This window comes from Ornithorhynchus anatinus, chromosome 10 (assembly GCF_004115215.2).
Source record: "Ornithorhynchus anatinus isolate Pmale09 chromosome 10, mOrnAna1.pri.v4, whole genome shotgun sequence".
NCBI classification, from domain to species: Eukaryota; Metazoa; Chordata; class Mammalia; order Monotremata; family Ornithorhynchidae; genus Ornithorhynchus; species Ornithorhynchus anatinus.
This window is the reverse complement of record NC_041737.1, coordinates 42,870,026-42,887,202: the sequence shown is the minus strand read 5'-3', so window position 1 is coordinate 42,887,202 and position 17,177 is coordinate 42,870,026. Positions and strand designations below refer to the sequence as shown.

General features: G+C 40.8%; 1 protein-coding gene across 16 annotated transcripts in view; it reads left to right on the top strand.

The window, feature by feature from the left end:
- Positions 1-17,177, top strand: part of CADPS2 (calcium dependent secretion activator 2) — a 371,011-nt gene that overhangs the window by 203,839 nt on the left and 149,995 nt on the right. For all 16 annotated transcript variants that reach the window (XM_029073511.1, XM_029073500.1, XM_029073498.1 and 13 more), the window contains exon 9: positions 9,360-9,426. In XM_029073511.1, the coding sequence (XP_028929344.1) occupies positions 9,360-9,426 (67 nt within the window). The remainder of the gene's footprint in view (positions 1-9,359; positions 9,427-17,177) is intronic.

The window sequence follows — 17,177 nt, the reverse complement described above, 5'->3', positions numbered from 1 at the left end:
TGCACATATCTATGATTTATTTTAACATCTTCCTCCCCTTCTAGACTATAAGTCCCTGGTGGACAGGGAATGTGTTAACCAACTCTGTTGTGCTCTCCCATGTGTGCACTGCAAATAGTGAGTGCTCAATAAATACCATTGATTCACCAGAGATCCACCTCTGGCACTGTTTCTCATCTATTTTTGGTTAATCGGCACACCTCCACAGGCTCATATAGCACTGCAACCCTGGTGTAGAGAAACAAGATATGTAGTAGTGTCCTTTGATCAATAGATGGCTCTCTCATTCCCCAAACACTTAAAGACAAGTTCTACTTCTTTTTAGGCAGAACTGTACTCGATAATGTAGAACTATTCAAGTCCAACCATCACCAAATGGTTGCAGAGACTTTCATATAAAAACTTATATTACACTGCACAAAAGATTGCAAAGGTAAAAGCAGGGAAAGTGGGGACTTATTTCAGACATGCAGTATCAAACGTATCAAGGCAATAGCCCTCCTTTAAATTAGTGTTCAAAAGCCTCCGTTGTCTGCTATCACAAGAACACAGCATAATTAAAGGCAGAGTTTACCCCACTGTCACAAGTTGTCCAATTACGTTTATAAATTGCAGCTTAGAGATGAGAACTGAACACTGAGGCTGGTGAATGGATGGCAAAGTTGTGTGTGAATGCATATATGTAATGGAGGCTGTATGTGTTAAGCATGCAGTCCCAGACTCATAGGGAAGGGAGCATCTAAGGTGCTTTAGAGAAGCAGTGTTGCCTAGTGGATAGAGCACGGACCTGGGAGTCAGAAGGACCTGGGTTCTAGCCCTGGATCCTCCACTTGTCTGCTGTGTGACCTCAGGCAAGTCACTTTAATTCTCTCTGCCTCAGTTACCTAATATGTAAAATGGGGATTGAAACTGTGAGCCCCCTGTGGGACAGGGATTGTGTCCAACCTCATTTCTTTGTATCTACCTCAGTGCTTAGAATAGTGCCTGGCACATAGTAAGCACTTAACAAATACCATTAAAAAAGGTGCAGCAGGAATAGAAATGATTATAGAAGTCCTTTGGGTACTCTGCCACTTTATCGATGGTTCTAATCCCAGCTCTACCACTTGCTTGCTGTGGGACCTTGGGTCAGTCATTTAACTCTTCAATTTCTTCAGCTGTAAAATGGATATTAAATCCTTCTCCTTCTGACTTATATATAATAATAATAATAATAATGTTGGTATTTGTTAAGCGCTTACTATGTGCCCGAGCACTGTTCTAAGCGCTGGGGTAGCCACAGGGGAATCAGGTTGTCCCACGTGGGGCTCACAGTCTTAATCCCCATTTTACAGATGAGGTAACTGAGGCACAGAGAAGTGAAGTGACTTGCCCACAGTCACACAGCTGACAAGTGGCAGAGCTGGGATTCGAACTCATGACCTCTGACTCCAAAGCCCGTGCTCTTTCCACTGAGCCACGCTGCTTCTCTCATATATACTGTGAGCCCCATATGGATCGGTGAGTCTGCCCAATCTGATGATCTTGTATTTACTCTAGCAGTTAGTACAGTGCTTGGCACATAGTAAGCACTTAACAAATACCATTTTAAGATAATAACAATAATAAAAGAGACTTTTGAATAGGTAAGCATTTAAAATCAGGTAATCAAAGCAGTGTTGCCTAATGAAAAGAGCACGGGCTGAGGATGCCCTGGATTCTAATTCTGGCAATGCCACATGTCTGCTGGGTGACCTTGGGAAAGTCACTTAACTTCTCTAAGCCACAATTACTTCATCTATAAAATATGGATTAAGACTGTGAGCCCCAAATGATACATGAACTAGGTCCAACCTGATGAGCTGGTATCTTCCCCAGTGCTTACTATAGTGGCTGGCACACTAAGTAAACACTTAAATACCATTACAAAAAGAAAGAAAAAACATAATGAAATATGATTGTGTTGGGTCATCAATTTGAACAGCTTAGAAAGTCTTGATTTAATAAGGTAAAATTTGACCCTGAATTTCAGCCCACCCCCGTCCTCCTGAAACTGTCACAATTTGCCAGAACAACACACTGGGCGCAAGGTATTTTGAAATCTAAAATAATGTTTTACCTAAGGCCAAAGTAGGAACTTTAGGAAATTTTGTGTACCTGGTAAAGCAATTACTTTAGAACTATTAAAACTAGTTTCTAAATATCCTGGAACCTCACTAGATATCTTGACATAAAACATGTGCTTTAAAAATGATACTGCATTCTTTTCATAGCATGTACTCACTTGTGTTAGAAATGTTCATATTCATTTAATAAACATGGTTTTCTTATTTTTTCTTCCTGTAGAAAGAGCTCCCTGCCCCCTAACCAATAAGTTTTTTCCTGTGCTTCCAAAGTATCCTGCGACCGCTTATGCAGAAAACATTGGGAGAAGACCAGGTTTTATCATTAGCTGCTTTAGCCTTTCCAAGTGTCTTCATTTGAGAAGAAGGAAGGACTGTCAGTGGTTATAGTAGCTGATGGAGCCCAAGTGTGCATATAATGAGAAATGTGGTATTTCATTAGTTAGATATTTCAATAATTGAATAAGCAACATTATTGGAGACACCTGGGGGCGGTGCAAAAAGAAAAAAAAAGTTTAGGGTTCTTGTGCCAATAAGGTGAGACAACTAGGCACAATAGAAAATTCCAGCCCTCAGAAGATAGAATCATCAGAAAGAGTCATTATCCCATCTGCCCGGTGACAACTCTGTCTTACAGGATTTTTAGAGCAGATCTTCCTTATGTTTGACACAGGTTGAGTTTTGTGAGCTTTCAAACTGGCCATCTATTGAAATGCTTCCTTCCATTATTGTTGCCACACTGTTAGGCGCTTCTATCCAGTGGCACTGGCCCTTGGTCTTGAATGCCCTTTCCCCCACTGAAAATGAATCTGTTTTACTCTCTCGCGCTTTAGCTGAAAGTGGAATGGGTTTTTATGTTTGTTGTCTTGCTTGCCAGCGTCTATTCATCTCCTGGATTGTGCTTGAATTCTGAGAGGCGACCTTTAAACAGGTCTTCCCACTAACAAAACCACATTACGGGTTATTGTATATTGACCTGTGCCCGGTGCTCCTTATTCATGAACATTAAACAAGCCATAATATGAAACAGGCACTGTGAAGGTGACAGGCAACCCACTGAGGAAAAAGTGTGGAAGATCTTTCAGCCTTGTGTGTGCATCAGAATACAGGGTGAAAAATATAAGTGAGATCATTTGAAATCTTTTAAATGTGTGTGTGTGTCTGTGTGTGTGTGTGAGAGAGAGAGAGAATGGGCCTTCTGTTTACATCAAGTAAATGCAATTCAGTGCTGTGAGTTGGATAGCTCGATATTTCTCCTATCATAGTTGTGATAGAAATGTTGTGCAGCAACACTGTCATTTGGTTGAAGCTTTTGAATCCTCTCTGTCTTCTTCTCGTTCCCTCCCCAACCAACTGCTCAAAAAATAAGATTCTGTTTTGTCTTATTTTACTCCTGTTTTTGCTTCTTTTTTTTTATCCAGGTCATATTATGGTCTCGAATCAGTTGCTTTTCTTATCCCTTACAGAAGAAAAAAAAGGCTTAATCTTGTGGGGGGAGATAATAGAAGGAATGCAGTGTGGGGAAGATTCCTTTTATGCACGCGACACGGACCGTGCAGCGATGACTGAAAGTGCCGGAGGGCATTTGGTCCCTATTGGTTCTCACATCGAAGGCAATGATGCCTACAGATAGCCTGTATTGTTGTCAGTTAAATGGGATCATGAGTGTCTGAAAGGTGTTTGAGAATGAACCGAAAATCATTTTCACAAGTGGATGATTACTTCTGCCACATGTTAACCGAACTCTATCAGAATGGCCCAGATTTTTGAGCCTGCATTAATTGCTCTTTCAACCTTGACTGAGGTTTCTCTTTAAGAAAGCCTTTTCCAGAACTAAAACACTCTCTGTATTGATTTTTCTTTCTGTATTTTTTTTTGAGACAAATGAAACCTTTTAAAAGTAAAAGATTTTTCATTTAACATGTAGAGTGCTTGCTTCATTTCTTGAAATAAAAAGCCGAACCCAAAGTGATCTGTGACAAGAAAGACTTTTCCTTCACTTTTTAAAGAAGTGAATATTTTTTGTATTTGGTGTACAATTATGTTTTTTCAACTCTTCATTAGTGCTGATTTTTCATTGTAAAGTAAAACCATGAACTCACACAGCATGGATACAGTGCAAATAAATTGTCATATTATCGTCACCATTAGAAGTGTATGCCACCTCTCTTATTAAAAGTAATATTTAGTAATTTTTGACAGGTGGAAGAATATTTTGAAAAATCCTTCAATATAAAAGGCTGAAATAGGACTTTACAAGTATCTTAATGGAGGGGATCTTTAGGAGAGAATGGTTTAAATTTTAAGTATTTCAGGTTTTTTTTTCAGCCCATGAAATATTACCTACCTTAACATGGAGGAAAGAAATTGAGCATGCCTTAGTTCCAATGCTTTGGTGGCATTAAAGTGAATTTAAACTGTGATTTTTGTAAACTAATCAGAAAATTAGTTCTAAAAATCCCATTAACTTTTTTGGGAATTGCTGATGCATTGACTTTTTTAAGGGTATTTGTTAATCACTTACTATGACCCAGGCACTGCTCTAAGCACTGGCGTAGATTCAAGGTAATCATGTTGGACACTTTCCATGACTCACATGGAACTCACAGTCTTAATCCCTATTTTACAGATGGGGTAACTGGAGCACCAAGAAGTTAAGTGACTGGCCCAAAGTCACAAAGCAGACAAGTGGCAGAGTGTGTTTAGAACCCAGGTCCTTCTGTCTCTCCCAGGCTCATGTTGTATCCACTAGGCCACGCTGCTTCTAGGGGCCTAGTAAACAGAGAACTATCCACTAATTGAGCTAGTTAAACTAGATTGAACTATAATTGATATAGTTCAATCTCTTAACGAGAGATTGTGTTTCTGTGTTATAATTTTCTTCCATTTCTTCTAGTTTAAAAGTGAGGTACATCACAGAATTATATGTATAGATTTAATAAGAAATCATCTTTCCAAGTTTATCCTCTGAGAAGCAAGCCCTTGAACTGGATTTATTTTGTAAATATTTCCAGAACCAGCCACCTGATGAGATTTCAATTTTTCTTTTATTAAGAAATGGTCACTGGACATCACTTCAGTATAATTGTATACCTTTGTAATCCTACTGGCTGCCAAAATATCTACCTGCATCCCTGTGACCTGTGTTTTTCTGAATAAAGGTTGCCATCGCTAGCTTCTTTTAGTAAAATGCAAAAAGTTTTAGTAACAATTTAGTAACTTAAAATGGAAATATGTAATGTCATGACTGGCCTCTGGATTTTTTTAAGAAAAGTGACAATTGTGGGATTATATAGGCATCTGGAACTACTGGTGTATCTTTATACAGAAATATTTGCCGGAGGTTTTACCCAAATGGGGAGGATCATTGAGTAACATATGTCTCTGAACGCAGGGCATTCAGAAGATGATTCCATTTAATGAAGAGGGATGAGCTCATGTGAAGTTGGCCCCTGGCCTAAATGCAGAGAGTTTGTCCCTTGGTTTGGAACTGGCCTGGTTTAACAGTTCCCAGGTTAAGTTTCTGAAGCATATATGCTGCCTATGAGAGGCGGGGTTAGCACTTGACGATTACTACTCCGTGTATATAGTGACTGCTAAATCTAAATTTCATGAGGCTTTGCTCTTCTGGTAAATCCTAGCTTTGTGTTGATGGTGCTAATATATTTGTTACCTAATCCCGGATGAGCAGAGCAGATTTTGAAGTTAAGCAGACAACTTTTATTTCAAAGGGAGCTACTTCATAATACCTTACTTTGGTGGATTTGTGGGAGAAAATAAAAGAGCATGTGTGAGGGATTAATTGGAAGCGTTTTGCTCGATTTGTAATCCAAGTTAAATGGGCACTGAAGTTTGTCACAGGTGAAGGGAGAGACAAAGGGACCTGTGAACTAGTGTTTATCATCCATGTTTGTTTGCCCACATAAAGGGAGGGGAGGGTCTGAGAGATACCCTGTTTTCCTATGAAAACCCCCATGCAGGGCTCAAATTTGGGCTGTGTGTTGCATAGGAGAGTCTAGTTTGGGGTCAGGTACTTTCCCCCAGAATCTGACTCAGAGTGATATGTCTGTAGATCATTGATGAATACTCTTTTTTGTGTGTGTTTTTTAAAAAACTCTTTCTTGGTCCTGCTTCCCTTCCCTGACTCCATCATCTTCAAGGTGGATATTGCAGAAGTTGCCTGAAGGACCAGCATTGTTTGTGTAGAGCCAAATAGTCTAGTTTTGAGGAAAAAGAATGAATGTAGAAAACACTTTCTTCTCGAAGACAAAGTGAAAAGTATCAAAATTCCCACTTCCCATTAGAGTGTCCTACTCTCATGCTGTGAGATAAATGCTTTTATTAGATAACTCTATAAATTGTCACAGAATATCTAGTTATATATATGGTCTTGCTTTACCCTCATTTGGTGGGTCTGATTTACACACCCTTTTTTATAAAATACACTTTTATTGAATTTGAGATAATCAGAATCAAAAAGAAGTTAGGAATTACCCAGCAGACTCCAAAGTATTCAGCTAGAGCCCAGTTGCAAAGCAATCCTACAAACAGACCCCCAGTATACATACCAAGTGTCTTGATCTCACCAGGATGAAAAACAACAGTCTTGAAATGGGAGAAACACCTTGGCTTTCATGCTCAGGTACCAACCAAGAGAAGCTGCCTTCATACTAGAAAAGTGATGAGCTAATCTCATTCACTGTATAACTCTATAATGTGAATTTGTTGCTGTTTATCAGAAAGTAGTTCTCTTCTCTGTTCTCCTCGAATGCATCAGTCCTATCAAGTGTAGGACAGTAGCTAGCTTGAGACACAAAATCATTCACAAAGTAGATTCAGGGGGCATCTGAGCCAAGGGGTGAATTTCAGGTTTTAAAAAATTAGGATAAAAATAATGTCGGTAGAAAGGGACTCACCAAGAGACAAGAAAAAGAAACCAGAGCATTTAGAAGATGAAATGAAAACCAAAGGAAAAAGGAGGAAGAGGAAGGGGTCATCAAACTATAACATTAGCAAGCAATAAAATGTAGATGATCCAAAGATGGAGGCTATGACCTTCTAGAATGCCCCAGGTGAAAATAACTTTGGCCCAAGAGGAACCATAAAGAAAGAAAAAAGTTTCTCTCGTGTGTAGTGCTTTCCATCAATCAATCCATCTGACACTGCATCCTACACAACTGATGTTGGACTAAAAATACCTCCAAATTGAAATACTTTCTGTGATTCCTGAAGATTAAACCTGTCCATTCATTGGCATCAAAAAGAAGGTTGCATCATACCGTTACTGGGTGGAACCTGTGTGCGAATAGATGACAACAGTAGTTACTTTGCATGAATTGAAATGGGACAACTGGACACAGGGTGGAGAAAAAAATGCTTGGAGCAAAATCTCAAATGAGATAGCACAACCAAAGACATCTGGGAAACAAAAGCAGATCAGCCTGATATATGGCAATCAGAAATGGAGGTGGTTGGGGGACTGTCCATTTACAAAATGGATAGGGGATTATTTGTTGTGCATCAGTCTTCTAGCAACAATTGATATTTAGATTAGCCACCCTTTGGTACAACCTGTGGATACAATCTGTACTGTTCATTGACTTATCCCATATGTGTGCCCAACCAACCCTGACTTAATGGCTAACCCCAAAAGTAAGTACGTCCCTCCTTATCCACTTCCCACCCAAGTTGAGACTAAACAGTCAACAGAAAATGGATCTTGAAGGAAGCGCTGCCCACAGTTGGCAGCTTTCTAAGCCATTCATGCAAGCCTAAGAAGATAACCAAACAAGCTGTTGGACTGAGGAAGTAACTAATGTGGACATGGATGATGTCAATGTTGGTGAGGTAATTGTATTGCAATCAGAGGAAGCCTTATTGCAATCAGAGGAAGCCTTCAACAAGGGACTTGTTAAACTTCAGCAATCCAGTGCATCACTGCAAGATGCATGGATGGAAAATGTTATGCTTTTTTCACCCATAGCTAAAATGAAAAAATTTTGTGTAAATTTTCAAGAAAACTAGTGAATTTATAAATATGAGGAAAGAACACTAGTAGGAAGAGGCATTTAGATGTGTTTGGAGGCATCCAGTAGAGATTAGCAACGTGGCCTAATGGAAAGACCCCGAGACTGGTATTTAGAATACCTGGGTTCTTACCCCAGCTCTGACACTTGCCTGCTATGGGACCTAGGGCAAGTCACATAACTTCTCTGTGCTTCAGTTTCTTCATATGTGAAATGGACTGTGTCTGATCCAATTATATAGTACCCCAGTGCTTGGCACGTAATAAGCGCTAGTAATACCACAGTTTTTATCATTATATGATTGTTTTGTAGTCTCCTCAAGGTGCTTTAAGGGAAAGGAGGACTGCTGCTTAACCTACATTGGACAAATTATTCTCTCACTACCTCAGTTAACAGCACAAGCTCCTTCCTCTGAAGTTCCTGCTAAGACTCGCGTTTATATTACAACTCCATTTGTTCAGTGTTGTGATTTTATGCTTTGAATTCACTTAGTGACAATTTCATGACTTAAAGGAATATCATATTACTTTTTTAGAGATTCTGGAATGGATTGTAATATGTAACATCATAATAATTATGGTATTAAGCACTTACTATGTGCCAAGCATTGTACTAAACACCGGGGTGGATACAAGCAAATCAGATCGGAGACAGTATGTGTACATCTTATGGTAAAATGTGCCTTATGATACAGACATTCACAGTACAACTACTTATTTAAGGAAGGTAAATTTGTGATTTCATAGAGTATGCCCATATCGAAAAGTCAGACCGCAGTCTATTTAATGTACCACAGTTACAAGAGCAATATGCCAGACATTCTTTTAGATTATCCAGAGTTCCTTCAGATCCTTTTCTCATGAATAATAGAAGACCCATTCTTGAGTCCTCAATGCTTCATCTTATAGGATGTAATTAAGTCTAGCCAGTCTTTCTGAACATCCAGTTAAATCGAGCATACATGTGCACTCTGAACACATGAGGTAAATGCAAGACATTCTTTTATCAAGAAGCCCTGGCATGTGACCAAATAAATCCCAACTGAGCTAGCCAAATTTTGTTTCAAAACTGAAACAAAGGAAGTCAAAGAATGTCATTTTTATAGAAAAATAAAAGCAGTCAACATAGGAAGAGTTACTCAGGGTAGAGCAGACAAAAAGAATATTGGCTTAAATTCATCCCCTGAGGTCACTGTTGATAAATAGAAACTGTTTCTGTTTTTGCTTAACAGATATTTGTATGCTCTTGGACAGAAGGTTTGGAAGAGATGGAAAAAGCGCTACTTTGTTCTTGTTCAGGTTAGTAAATTGTTTTTCTGGTCAATTGGAAACTCTCTCTCTCTCTCTCGCTCTCTCTCTCAGGCATCTAGTGCTCCAGCTGTTAAACCCAACTGTCTCACTTCTGAGTCCAAAGTTTCTGAAGGCTTTAAAGGAGGTTCTTTCTGTTTTGTTTTGTGAAAGGGATCAGAAGCCATTCAGTCAACTGCTTAGCTACCCAGGTGGAAATCCTGGTTCCCAAACTTTTAGGCTGCCTAAAGCAAACTTTAACACCTCTCACCCTTGATTTTAACATGATCACTCTTTCTCATGTTGTAGACCCATTCATTGAAGAAAGAGTTTTTCAAAAGAATTGTTTTCAGTCAATCAGTCAATTTATTGAGTGCTTACTGTACTGTACTAAGCTGTTGGGAGAGTACAGTATAGCGGAGTTGTTGTTGTTGCCTACAACAAGCAGTCTGGAAGGGGAAATAATCATTAATATAAATAAGTTACTTGTAAGTACTGAAGTGCTGTGGGGCTGAGAGAAAGGTGAAAAAAGGGAGCTCATCCAAGTGCAAGTGTGATGCAGAAGGGAGTGGGAGAAGACGGAATGAGGGAAGGGCTCTTGGAGGAGATAAGCCTTCAATAAGGCAGTAAGTGCCTTCAGTAAGTCTTGTGTTATAATTCAAAGCACTGTTCTGTAGAAAGGCAAGGAAGCACCGCTCTCTGTGGAAATAACTGCCAGGAGAATGTGGCCAAGAGTGTAATTTTCTTCATTCCAGCATGGCCATAAATGAGCCAGATTCTAGACCAGTAAGCTCGTTATGGGCAGGAAATGTGTCTGTCATACTGTTGTTCGTACTCTCCCAAGCGCTTAGTACAGTGCCCTGAACACAGTAAATGCTCAATAAATATGATTGATTGACCGATTGATTCCTGAGATAGTTTGGAATATAAAACACCAGGAAGGAAAATTGTACCACGCAGCAACCCAAATCTACGTCATGCTGTTCTGTAAGATAGGGAGACAACGTCAGCCATTCAGGAGTCTTTATCATCTGTCTGGCCGCTTGATTCAGAATGGTTTCTCCCTGTCTTACCCCATTTCCCCTGGAGATTTATTTATTTTTTGCAGTCTCTTCAAAATGGCCAGCGGTTGAATCATATTCAAACTTAAGAGGGTTTAAACACAGAATGGGAATAGGAAGGGAAGTATGGAGGCAGGACATTTTGTGGCCATGCATCGAGGTTTAGCTATACCTCGCACTTCCTCCAAATCTAAAAAGGCAATATCTAATTTTTTCTGAGCAGTAAGGTACCCACATTGGTGAACTACGAAACAGTTTGCTTTTCACTCTGTTGATGGGCAATGTATTTTAGGTGCAGATACCTCGTTTCACTATACAGACATTGAAATAATCTAATAGGTATGCACATAAGATTTCTCAAGTTGGCACAGAGGGGCCTGATAAAGTTTTAATCTCAGCAGTGACAAGGGCACACACTGAAGAGGCCCACTTCAGGATCAGGGTGGAAATATTTTTCAGTCTAATTTGAATGGCCTATTGGGGAAATGGACAATTTACATTAGGGTTTTTTAAGGAAAAAAATCACTCTCTCCATCTAGACCCAGCTGGGGAGGCCCACACCTGCAAGGGTATATTACAGTGAGGTGAAGGAGTCAGTTTTAGAAGGGAAGATGGCCATCCCCCTGCTGAGTCTGCCGCTGCCGTTGGCAGAATGATGCTCTGGTGATAATGTGAATCTCATCACCACTCACGAGTGTGTATTAGGTGCACCGAGATAGCTGGAGAAGGAGCCCATCCGGCCAGAAATTCTGTGCTTAGAAAAATTGATTGAGAGGAAGATTTTTCTTGCTGAAAAGCCATTGTCCAAAATGAGCACTCTAGGTGCTGCTGAGGTGAAAAGAGTTTCAAGAGTTTTTCTCATGCAAACATTTAAATCCGAGCCGAGAGGAAAGATCTTATCACTTGGGAGGGTGGTGATCTGATTTACAGAAGCACATTAATTCTTCGATGGATTAGATTGGGTCTCTGCCATTTCTTTCTATTCTCCCTCGTCTCCTTGTCTCCGACTATGGTCCAAGACCTTTCGATACAAGCAATGCGATGCTTGCTCAGACCCCAGTATTTTCCCTCCATCTGTAGCCCCAGTAGAAGTTTGAAGACAGTGTTAGAGTCACCCCACTTTGAAATCCATCCATTTGATTAGGGATGTACCATTTAATATCATTAACCTTATCCTCTAATCACCTATAGTGGGACTGTCATCCACAAATCTATGAAAATCCTTTGAATTCTCTCACAACTCTTTATGGCCCTTCCCCCTTCTCGCCTGTTGATATTTTGTGCCTCCACAACTTCCTGGGGTGAGGAGTTCCATATGTTTTCCTGCTGTGTGAAAAAGTGTTTCCTTTTGTTTGTTAAGGTGTTGAAGGTAGATAAGTTGGGAGAGAAGTAGATTTGTTTGTACTGTTGTTACTGTGAAGACATGAATTTTAAAATGTAGATTAAGACTTTTGCTTAAAATGAACAGCAAAGTCAAAGACTTCAGGCTTGTAGTAAATCCATATAGGATTTTGCTAGAATAACTGCATTGGGTTGTGCAGTCAAGATTATGGTGTGGCCATATTGCAAAAAAAAATTAGTCCAGATGCAGGTTGCAGTAGTATTAATGGAGATAACAGCTTCTTATGATTGCTTATGTTACATGCAGACATGCATTAAAACATGTGATTTGTTATGTAACTTTAGTTCATTATAATTAGATCATCCAGTAACCATCCACACTTCTTTTTGTCTTTATGAGTTCAGTGACTTGGGCAGAATAGAATTGTTCTCAGGTTTTGGGTCATTGGAAGGCTGTACTTGACAATATTGATATCTAGGTTGCGTATCATTTGGGGGCAAATGAAGATATCCCTGCCTTCGCCAGTCCAAACAGTATTTTTTTTGCCAAGACCCCCAAGGACAAATTGGTACACTGCTTGCAACTAGAATTGACCTGCCAGCAGTTGTCACTCTAGATATGTGAAATTGACAAGTACATAGAGTTGTCATTTAATGTCATCTGGACAGTTGTTATGACTATATCATATTCTGGGCATTAGATCACTGAGGACCCAACATGATATAGTTGAGACAGATTCTGATCATGATGTTTCGCTCGGGGATAATATGGAAACTGGAATACTCATCTTGCGCAGTATTTCGGCTCCATATCAAAGGATTCCAAACTTGTTGTCCATGCAGTAGGATCACAACTTGAAGTTGCTGCAAGCAACAGCAGGCTATCAAGAAATGATGTTAATTAAGTAGCAACTGGGCTGGCACAGGAGGTAACCAGTCAACCCGTGTCGTCATCATGCCCTTTACATATTCCAGATGAACTTGGAGCATGCTGTCTATGAAAAGAGTGGGATTCCCTGACAAGTGAGGAAAACCGGTGGATATCCAACTGTTGTTTCCATCCCAGCCTGGTGCTCATGCATAACCCACTCCTCTCACGTTTTTGCCCAGGCAAAGGAATCCACCACTGTGTTAGGTCTAAAAGATTATCACATGATTACAGGGTCACATGATTACAGGGCATCAGCTTCTGTTTACCCATGGTAATGAGCTAAAAGGCCCAGAGGTGAAGTTTACAGAACAATGCTTCTGTATATGAAGGAACCTTCTGAAAGAAGGGTTTCTGCTAGAGCAGAGCAGGTTGCACTCTATGTGCTTCTCCTCACTTGGAAGGAAAGTGTTTACTGAAATGAAAAATAACAGTAAATGTCAGAGACCTGGCTGTATTAAGCATTTTTTATGGCATTTGTTAAGTGCTTTCTTTGTGTCGAGCGCTGTTCTAAGTTTTGGGGTAGATACAAGTTTATCAGGTTGGTCTCAGTCCTTGTACCACATGGAGCTCACAGTCCAAGTTGGTGGAAGGAAATAGGATTAAATCCCCATTTTATGGATGAAGTAACTGAGGCATTGAGAAGGTAAGGGAATTACCCTAGATTGGACAGCAAGCAGTTGACAGAGCTGGCATTAGAATCCAGATCCTCTGACTTCCAGACCTGTGCTCTTTCCACTAGAAGTAGAAGACACAGTCCCTAGCCTCAAAGAACTTACAATTTAATGGGAAGGGCAAACTGGCATAAATGTTTTCATACTGTGAGAGCAGGGGGAGTGACTTAGGTACAGCTGGCAAGGGCAAGATTATGGGTAATTTAATGTGAATGACTAAATGGAGTATATCCAGCAATGTTAAAAGTGGCTGTTGGAGTGACATCCCCAGGGATGGAGGAAATTTGTAGGGGAATACCTCTGGAATTTTAGGAGAGGTTTTCATAAGAGTTGTAAAGATGATTCTGCTCCTGTGTGCCCAGGATGCCTGCAGAACTTATTAACTTTGCCAGAATAAAAAGGCGCCATTTCCCTAAGTCCACTCTCAATTTGTTAAAAATTCTAGATGCCATTTCATGAGCAATAGATGAGACTCTAGTTGCTTTGAATCCATCTTAAGCATGAGGGACTGGTTCATTTGTCTTGATTAAAAGTCATTCTGAGTTTCTCATGATTCTAGTGGCACCTTTGGCCCCTGCCAAGTATGTTTCCATCTGAGGATTTGTTTTAAACCTTAATCTTCAGAGAAATGATCTGTGGCACTGACTAAGCTGCCAGCTGTTAACATGATCTTTGTATTGGGGATTCAAGGTACAAGCTTGAAAGCCGTGGTCACTGAAAGCCTATGGTTAACACTTAAAGGAGAGCTGGGGGCAGGTGTTGAGCTGACTGGCAATAGAAAGGAGTAGGGGAAGGTTTTCAGGGCCAGATGCAGGGGAGTTGTGTGGTAGAATCGAGGGTACACCCACACATCGTGGGACATCATCACCTGAAGCTGACCTGCCCAGATCAGTAAAAAATGGAAGCCTGGCTTTAGAACCCACATTAGGGAATACATCCTTTTCCCTTAGAAATGGTGAGAGTGGGTGGGATCAAACGTATTAGACTCTCAACTGGATCTTGCACAGATTTCCCTTTGCAGAGGAGTAAGTAGCTTTCAGTAAGCTTTGTTTGGGATTATATCGAAGATATAAATGGTGAAAACAAATCCAGGGCTGAAGAAGTTCAGAGAGGTTACGGCCACCTTTTCCTGTTGAATTCTGGGTCCCACGGTCTGCCTCCTTGCAGGGAGGCAGGTCAGGGTGTCTGAGAGGGATTCAGAGGCAAGAGCAGAGTGGCTGAGTTGTAATTCTGACTCCAGGGCAGCTGATGTGCTGCACAGTCGGATATGATTCACCAGTAAAACCTCATAACAGGCTGGTGAGCTGACAACTGAAATTCAGAACTAGATTGTAGCTAGACTTGAAAGTTCAATGTGGGCTTGGAATGTGTCTGTTACATTGTAGTCTTCCAAGCACTTAGTACAGTGTTTTGCCCACAGTAAGCTTTCAATAAATATGATTGAGGTGCCAGCTGGGTGTGCCTTAGAGTATGCCTTAGATCCAGGTGCAGAATACCCCCAGGAAGGTTTGACCCTGGCAGAATGAAGCCATGACAGGTTGGAGTGTTCTTGGGAAGACATTGAAGAGAACGGCGAGAAAGGTGACAGGAGAGATGTTCTTATCATATTCTCCTGATAGGGGCATAAGATATAAATGAAATAAGTCTCTCCAGAGCTGCCATTTAGGGAGAAGTCTGGCGACCAGGCAATCAAGCTGAACTCTTTGGGTCAGGTTTTCCAATCACTAGAGGTAGCTCAGGTGGTGTTTGAGGCCTTAGCACATCTCCATCTTTACCCTTCATTGTTTTGCTAGACACAATTAGCTGGGCAGACCTCTCCCCACTACTACTACCTGCCAGTCAATCCAGTAAAAGGGTCATGGAGGAGAGCAAGTGAAGAGAAGAGTTGGTGGATGCTGAGACCACATATAGAAATAACAGAACTAGGAGGGCCCAACACTACCAGTAAGAGTGGGGCATTCCTAACCCAGTTACTGGATTGGAAATAAAGTTCAGTAACCGTTACTGCTTGTCTTTGCTAGTTTTCTCCTACCCCCATCTCCCCTTATCCTGAGTCTTCCTAGCTGGCCAGATGAGGTGAGGTGAGGCCAGACCAGTGGACAAAGCCCAGTATCCCCGGCTTGGTCCAGCACAGCACTAGCAAAAGGAAACTGAGAGGCAAAGGAAATGGGTGGTGTGGCGGGGGAGGAAGCATGTTGACACAGGATGTGCAAGATATGGGAAGTGAGTTGGGAGCTTCTGAAATGAACAAGAAGTAACATTCTGAGGAGAAAGGTGATATTTTCCGGCTTCTGAGTTTAGGTGAAGAAGTGAGTTAGGGTGGGGTAAGCCTGCTGGGTTTTCTATCTAAGACATCTCTCCCCATGGTGGCTCAATGCACCAGCTGATAATTCCTTGAGATTTTTGCTAGCCATGCAGGGAAGATAGACATTCCAGTCCCCATCTCTCTCTCAACAGGGGACAGATTGTTCATGTGATGACATGACAGAAGACTCTTTGGGAGATCAGTTTTCCAAGCCTCTTTTGCCCAGGTTAAGAAGTGAGGCATGAATTTCAAGAAAGTGTAGATCAATATACCTGTGATTCATTTGTAGTTCATTTAAAAAATGTTTGGGGTGAAGATACTTGTAGCTTCAGATGCCTTATTAGGTTTTTAATCAGTTGAATTGAGCCTAGTGCCCATTAGTGCAAAGCCCCAAATCAGCAATTATGTGGCAATTCAGGTCACGTAGAAGTGAATGAAAGGAAACTTGGAATATACTCTTTTTTTCCAAAGAGAAGGTTAAAAGTGTTTCTTAGGAAGATCAGAAAAGAAAGTTGGAGTCCTGGATGGAATGAAATGGCAGTCCTGGGGAGTCATGTGAGGTCTTGGAGAAGGACCTGGGAAAACAGCATGGCCAACTGGATAGAGCATGGGCCTGGGAGTTGGAAGGGCCTGGGTTCTAATCCTGGATCCATCACTTGTCTGCTCTGTGACCTTGGGCAAGTCACTTAACTTCTCAGTGCCTCAGTTACCTCACCTGTAAAATGGGGATTAAGACTGTGATCTGTTGTCCAACCTGATTAGCTTGTACCTACCCCAGCACTTAGAATAGTGCTTGACACATAGTAGGCGCTTAACAAATACCATCATAATTATTATTATTATTATGAGGTGTGGGGATCTCAAGCAAACCCCCAAGAATAAGGAAGTGGACTTTTGGAAACGTAATGAACCAGTGAAAGTGATCTTTGAAAGTAAACATGAAAAAAGCACTTATTTCAATGAACATAAACTTTACCTGCATTCTCTTCAATAATTTTAAAGCTCTCCTTCCCCTGAAGTACTAGAAGAAATGTGAATTAGGGCAAGTGTCTGTCCCTTTATAACCTTGCCTGGGTAATCCCTTGGGCCAAGCCAGGCCAAAATTCCTCCCCACTCTATGACTTCAGAATGCACAAATGCTATCGTACTATTGCCCAAAAGATGAGCCAAAACGAGTTTCAGAGGGATTGCTTCATCTCATTTCTCAAACTGGTTAGTGGAAAGACTGTGATTGATGTGAATTTTCCAAGAGGCCGAATGTAGACAGGAGCAGAAATCAAGGCCCAGTGGGACTCCCTTGAAAATAGGTATAATGTGTTTACTCATTCTCTGGATAGCTGATACTAGCTCCCATGTCCAACTTCCACAATTTAATACCCAGTGTGGGGTAAGGCTAGCATTATTTTTGCCCCCTTCTATTTTAAGCCTCTTGTTCAATTGGCTAATTTTTCTTC